A 7,500-nucleotide genomic window follows, 5' to 3' on the forward strand; every position below is an offset into this window, starting at 1 on the left:
ATAAAAAAAATTGGGGGTCACCGACTTCGTTTCGGAGAAAATGGCAGTGGAAAAATGCCTTAATTTCGATAAATCTGTCATAATAACGAAAGGTAGCCTCATCTGCTCATCCATAGAAAATCCTAAAAATAAACTGTTAGAGTGAAGGTTTTCGTGCATAGATTTTTAGGGGTGGGATTTTAAGATAATTTCATGCCGCTAGGGATGTCGTAAACAGTAGAGTTCATCCTGGACGAGCGTTTTCGTAACCTCTATCCGTTGCAACCACTACCGGAATTCGATGGCACGAGGAAAGAAAATTTAAAAAAAAGATAACTTCTTACGGTGAGATTTTTTTCATTTTATCATATTTTGTAGATAGTAAGTAGAGTAAGTGATTCATGATTAAAAAAATAGGGGTCACCGATGATCCAAGGGAGTAAAATCGATGTGATTTTACGAAGCTCTTGGAAAACTTCGTTTGTCACGTTTTTGCGTGACCTGTCGGGGAAGGACTGGAACACGAGAGGATCGATCGTTGAAGGGATGAAAGGTTTTTACCCCAAAACAAAGCTTTCTCGAGCATAGCAACGAAGTTTTAAGCAGTCGTCATCTTCATTTGGTTAGTGTTTTGTATAATATTTCCCCATTGCCGTCATGCTCGTCTTCTGGAGTGTGGTTTTTGTGAAATTTAATCGCTGGCTTTTTCCACGCAGGTCCGCACTATTCAAGCCGACAAGGACGAAAATACTGCTCTATTTTCACGAAAGTAAAGGATAAGAACTTCAAAAACATACATTCATTTTGAACTTAAGTTCGTTGGCTAATAAAAACATTAAAAAAAGAAACAGCCCCGTTAAATTTACGCAACGGTTCGTCCTCGAGTTTTCCAAACTTTCAGCCACTACTCGATCACCAGCTACCTTTTAAAGAGCTTTTCCATCCTCCCGCTCACTTCTCTTTAACGTTTCATGATGATTCGGAAATAAATGTGCCATTCTTTTGCCGGCCTGGAATTTTTTCCCCGGCGTTTTTGTCGCCATGTTATTTTAACTAATGCTTGAACAATATTTATGAAAGTCAAGTACATGTAGACTAGTGCACGACTGATGAAAACAACGCGAACATCAGTCGTGCAGTAGTCTACTTGACTTTCCTAAATATTTTTAATCAATTTTGACTGATCACGATCTTCTCTTATCCAACGCTGTGCAAGACTTATCGTCCACGGTTTCTGCAAAGGTTTTCAAACCTCAACTTCACTAATGCTCGAAGTAATGCGTGACATATTACAGTCGCGTTACCTGCGCAGTTACGTTGCGCACAAACAATTAGCGCGAACGTCCTTAAGATTTTACGACGGCGACGGCAACAACAACGGCTCAAAACAATGATAGCATTGGTTAAAAGAGCATAAATAATCGTGCTGCACGTGCAGCACGGATTTTAAGGACGGATTCTTGCGGTGCTCTGCATTCAGGACGACGTGAAATTACTAAATTTGATTTGAGGTTTTGACGACAACGCGAGCATGCAACAGAGAATCTTTCATTCTCTATTTTCACTTTGTAACTGCTCGTATCAATTTATTTTTACGATCCTTCGCCCAAATTGTAAAACGTGAACGAGATAGAATAACCGCGAAAGAATTATGATAAAGCAAAGTGATATTTTGAGGTGACGTTTTTGTTGAAGTCGCCGTGGGACCTTGAAAAAGCAAAAAGAGCAAAACCTACTTAAGCGAAACAAGGGAACTACCAAAACGGGTGGAAAAATAAGTGACGAAGTCGTTGTTATAAAGGTTTATACTTACATGTTACTGAACACACCACTGACGCATCCTCATGATGACCACAGTTATGTTTACCCCATCCCAAATAATGCCTACAGTTCCTAATAGAAGACTCAGAACCCGTACAGTCTACATTGTCCAGCCATATGTAACCGCTACCTCTTCCAAAACGAGCAATCAGAGGAGCAGAGAGGGCGGAAAGGTATTCAAGTTCGCGGCATACAACTTGTGCGTCTCTCACATCCCAGTAATCATGACAAATGGTTCCCCAGGCTCCATTGTGATATATTTCCACTCTTCCTTCTCCCCTCCGAGTTCCCCCCACTAATCTCAACTTTCCATCTGTTAGTTAATGAAAGTCATAAACCAGAACTTACTTTCATGTTAAAAATTGGTAGAGTTTAACAAAATGTAGAAAAGTGGGAGTCCATTGAGGTAAGAGAAAGAAGTCTACGAAAAAAAGATCTCTCGCAGCTTCAAAAGATGAGCATTTTCTGTATTCATTCACTTACTCGATGCTGCAGTAGTTACAGATGCTGCAAAGTGAAAAAACAACGTTGTTAGTGATTCTGTGAGTGTCAATAATTCTCAAGTCACAATTCACATTTTCTCCTTGCCGTTCTCACTAAACAACGACATGAAATGCCTACATTTCTGATTTTGCACGGGAATTGATAGCTTGCAGAAAAACGTCTCTCTCCCTCTCTCTAAAAATCAATTCTCGAGAAGCTGCGAAGTATCAGTCAAAGGACTTTGCAAGCGACTCCTTTTTCAGTCCGATCTTACCCAGCACAAAGTCCTTTGATTGCTACCATAAAATCTGATTTTGTTTCTCTAACTATGTTACGGAGCTTCGAGCGGTATTATACATGGAAAATTGAAAATATTAGTTACAAAACATGAAGAACAAATTCAGTGCTAAACACAGGCAAAAAAAAGCCGGTCGTTTCTTCTTCCTACAGGGCTTTTGCTGTCGAGGCAACAATGGCGTATTGATATCGCGACACAGATTGCACGAAACATTTCAGTGTTACAGTGCCTCAACGGTTAGTCACCGTTCCCGTTACAGTTAAGATGAAAGTTAACGATTCATTTTTTTCCCAATTGTAATATAGTAAAACATTTTTTATGCGTATTTATATAATAACCACATCAATGCGCGCGCTCTGATTGGTCAATCAGCTATGTTTTATTGTGCCAGTAAACTCATGGAAAAATCGCGCGTCTTCTGAATTATTATATAAAAGCAGTAGACCACAGGTTTCTATGGTTTATAGGCATGATAAACCACTTGGGATGTTGGAAGAACACTCGAAGAATTCGTAAATCACTCGCCGGCGGCTCGTGATTTATGAATTCTCCTCGTGTTCTACCAACATCCCGCGTGGTTTATCAGCCTATAAACCATAGAAACGTGTGGTCTATTGCTTAATTAAAACCTGAGAATCGCCTGAAGATGTATTAAACCAGTCGAATAAGTTGAAAAGGCAAAGAATGATACTATTACACTATTTCAAAAACTCATTAATAATTCACGCGCTTATCAAAACATCGATAAAAAGTCACGTGTAAGAACCTTGTTTCAAGGATTGGAATTCTGGAAAGTTCGCGAAGGTCAATGTCACGCAATATGTTGTTTCAGGAATTTTCTAGAACTGTGACTCGTAAGTTTAGAAACAGGGTCTATTGTAATAGCTGTAAATAGTTACTTTTGGAAACTTCTAGACTCTCTTCGGATACTTATATAAGCGGCTCTCTTGTCAGTTGGTCGTTGTGGTTGCGATTCGGGAGTTCGTTACCTGTTTGTGATTTCCAAGTGATATTGTGTGACAAGTGACGAATGAAGGGATTTCCCCGTTCGTGTGTGATTCTGACGTTCTGCTGCCAAGTCTACAGTTGGTTTCCATGGAGTGCGATAATTTGAAAGAAGTCTTCAGGAGATTTCGTCAAAGAGAAGAACAGTACTTTGTTTGTGGTCAGATAAGCGTAGAGAAGTATTCAGTTAATTGTACTGAGATTGTATTAAGAGTAGTCGCTAGCTCGAGTTAAGTTGTCCCCCGTTGTTTACAGTGAAGTAAACTGCGTTTCGTGGAAATAGCGAGGTTATTATCTTCCTGCCGGTAATTAGCTACTGTAACAACCTTAATGCTTAGGCCCTGTTTATATGGTCTCGGGTACCCGAGACAACCCTCCCCCCGAGATACCCTTGGTGAGATATTTTTCCACTCATTTGTTTTTAAAATTCTATCAAACTTTTACATGAGGTGGGCGAGACCGAGTTGTCTCGGGGTGGCGAGTTGTCTCGCCTCGGCAGGTAGGGTAACCCTGGTAGGTGAGACAACTTTTTCGCATGTAAACAGTTTGCCTCGACCACCCGAAACGAGACAGCAAAATCTTAAATGCGCACGCATAAAATAAAAACCAAAGAAGCAACAATTTGGGAGCTTATACATGTTTTTACCATTTAGTTTTGAAAGAAAAGTTTTTTCCCGCCAAAATTCTCACCGCTGTCAACGGAAACTCTCGATTCCCTTTTGTTTAAACTACTTATTACCAGATTACTGCTGCGTTAAGATTGTCAGTCCATTTGCTGAATGTGAACTAAACGCAACTATACTTAATAAAAACGAACAAGAAAGAAAGAAAGGCAAATCATGATATATACGTATTTTTTGAAGGTGCGTCTTAAAAATATATGCATATTAAATTAAGTAGGGTCAACTTTGTCTCGGTCCCGCAATTCTCATGTAGACGCTCGGTAAAGTTGTCTCGGGAGGAGGGCTGTCTCGGGTAACCGAGACCATATAAACAGGGTCAAACGGCCAAAGAAGTTCGTGATAGTTGATGATAGTTCACCGGCAGTCGCGCAAGCAAAGTCACGCGAGCAGGTAGCTCCAGGCTCTTTCCGCGTAAAAAAATGTGAACACTAAAATAGGGCCGGGCCTCATATTCGTCTATTAGACGTGATATCAGGTCATTACTCCATCTCGCCGCATTGCCCTTCTTGACCGATGGAGGTTTATCTTCCGCTTTTTTTACGGAGTCTCTTCTAATTCTTGAGAGTTGACGCTTTCTTCAGAAGATATCTTCTCTATGTTATCTTCGTCTTCAATATTCTCTTTGTCGTGATTATCATCTTGGATGTGAACACGAATTTCTGAAGCTGCAGCTGAGCCTCGCGAGGAACTTTTGGCGGCCATTTTAAACGAGCCCGCCGATTTTCGGGGAAAATAGCTGAAGCATTTGAACAAGCTCAAAATGAATGATAGTTGATGATAGTCGATGATAGTGTATGATAGTTGGTGGTCAAACAGAAGCGCGAGCTTCAACTATCATCGACTATCATGCGCCGTTTGACCAGGGCTTTAGATTTGGGGTTCCTCAGAGATCCCTACTGGGACCAAGACTATATAGGCTTGTTGTAAAATACGCAACGCAATATACGCAATATACGCCGATCTCAATCTGCGTAAAATATGCAATATTCGCAATATGTGCAAAGCAGTTTATTTTATCAGTGATTAACTTGCAAATTTTCAAACAGCGCTTGCTCACCGTTCCCACGAGGTTTCTCCTGTAAACACCTGCAAAATGGATGTGTTTTGCGGTAAGTGTTTTCAACATTAATCGCCTTTCAGCTTTGATCATCCTCTGTTATATATGTACTGCGCTGAATTATTGTAGACTCGGTTTTAATGTCCTTTTGATAACCGCCGGTTTTCATCATCAAAATGTACACCATCATGGAAACATTTGTGTCAATATAACAGAGGATAGTTAAAAAAAAAAAAAAAAAAAGAAAGGAGATGGTCAAAGATGAAACGCGATTAATGTTTAAAACGCTTACCACAAAACACCATTCTTGTCACCAGAGCCTCGGATCGAACCAAGGCTCTGGGAAACTCTACGAGGAAGAACACGCACCGTGGGGGTTCTTCTAGCCAAAAATTGGCTATCTGAACCTTACTGCGCCTGCGCACTCCTCGTGCTAACATGAACGTACCAAGTAGAGACGCTTTTGATTGTTCTTCACGAAAACACTTTGTTTCAGGGTTCCCCAGATCTCTTCTCTCCCTCAGTCAAGAGAAGAGAGCTGGAGTCGAGATTGCACACTGAACACATCCATTTTGCAGGTGTTTCCAAGAGAAACCTCGTGGGAACGGCGAGCATGCGCTGTTTGACATTTTGCAAGTTAACCACTGATAAAATAAACCGTTTTGCACATATTGCGTATATAGTCCTGTTCCGGGACTCCCTCTTACCCCGCCCTGAAAATGGGCCTGGAACCCAGGCGGGAAAAGAGAGAGTCCTGTATTACTTGCAGGCGCATACTCGGAATGACGCCATTTTTTCCCCCAAATGGGGAAAAATCATATTTGGAAAAAGATTCCTTATTTGGGCATAGTTTATTCCGAGTGCTTTTACGCTGGATACATGGGGATAATGTGAAAGGAGATTATAACGCCAAGTTTTTGGAGGCAATTGATCTCGCGTTTAAGAAATGCCACTTTTCCTTTGTGACTAACGCGGAACAACTGCAAGCTATTCATGCAGTCGTTACCGGTAATGATGGGTTTTGTTAAACCTGCAACAGGATTTGGCAAGTCTGTTTGCTACATGGTTGTTCCTTTAATTAATATGATTGCGATTTTCTTCGATCCGAGTCCGATGTTAATTGTAAATCAGTCCTTCTTATCGTGAGTCCCAATCGTGGAAGATCAGATGGATGACATACGAAAGTATGGAATTTTGTGCCTGAAACCCAACTGAACAGCTGCATGATGTTGGCGCAGAAAAATATCAAGTTTTGATTTAATTGCTCTCCCGAGACTCCTTGAAAGTTTCAAATATACTGTATGTAGGTCGTGGATGTGAATCGCTCAACGAGGACTAATAAATCTCCTGCTAGAACTCTTGTTTATTGTTCATTACTTCTGTCGATCTAGTTAGGTGATAATTGCACTGATCCAGTTAACATATATTTGAGTTGCACAGTAATTACTGAAACTGTGATTGTTTGAGGAGTTTAAGCCTCCCATTTTTTTTTTTCAAAATCGGGGACACATTGTTTGGATACCCAACATAAAACAGTCAAGTAAAAAATGTCGTAAATACTTTCAGTTTTATCAGGAATAATACACAAACACCGGTGACAAACTGGGTAATTTTTTTTTTGAGTAATTAGAGTAGAGTAATTTACTCAGACTATTAATTTTTCCTTAGAATAATTTTTCAAAGCACTTGTCGCATTAAATCTTTCTTTCCTTACAAGGACAGACTTAAAACCGTGCCCAAACTAAGGTTTTATGTAGAGCTGCCTGTTGAGACTGCAGTGATTTTTATATCTTAAAAACTAAAAGACCATTGCATGACAGAAAAACTGAGCATTATCCCTGATAAAGTTAGATAAAAATTTAAACGAAATTGAATCACAACCTAGACTATTCCTGTTATTTGTTTCTTTGCATACCAGTTTGTGTTGATAACGCAATGATGAAGCAATAATGTTCCTATTAAAGTCATACATATATATGCACAGTCAAACATCGATTACTTGGACGTTAATTGCCACGATTTTTTTTCTGGTCAAAATGTGTTCGTGAATATTAATTGATAAGATTGAAAAATGCTACTTAAGGCCCCGTCCACTCGTATCCGGAGATTTTTGTATCCGCAAATTTTTTTATGCGGATACGTCCACACGTGGCGTATACGAATCGTATACGACC

General features: G+C 40.0%; 1 protein-coding gene across 1 annotated transcript in view; it reads right to left on the reverse strand.

Moving 5' to 3' along the window:
- LOC138049587 (deleted in malignant brain tumors 1 protein-like) overlaps window positions 1-7,500 on the reverse strand; it is a 69,661-nt gene that overhangs the window by 17,279 nt on the left and 44,882 nt on the right. Inside the window, exons 11-12 of the mRNA XM_068895948.1 lie at window positions 2,284-2,307; window positions 1,793-2,113 (exon numbers count right to left, since the gene is read on the reverse strand). Of these exons, the coding sequence (XP_068752049.1) occupies window positions 1,793-2,113; window positions 2,284-2,307 (345 nt within the window). The remainder of the gene's footprint in view (window positions 1-1,792; window positions 2,114-2,283; window positions 2,308-7,500) is intronic.

This window comes from Montipora capricornis, chromosome 5, assembly GCF_036669925.1.
Source record: "Montipora capricornis isolate CH-2021 chromosome 5, ASM3666992v2, whole genome shotgun sequence".
NCBI lineage: Eukaryota > Metazoa > Cnidaria > Anthozoa > Scleractinia > Acroporidae > Montipora > Montipora capricornis.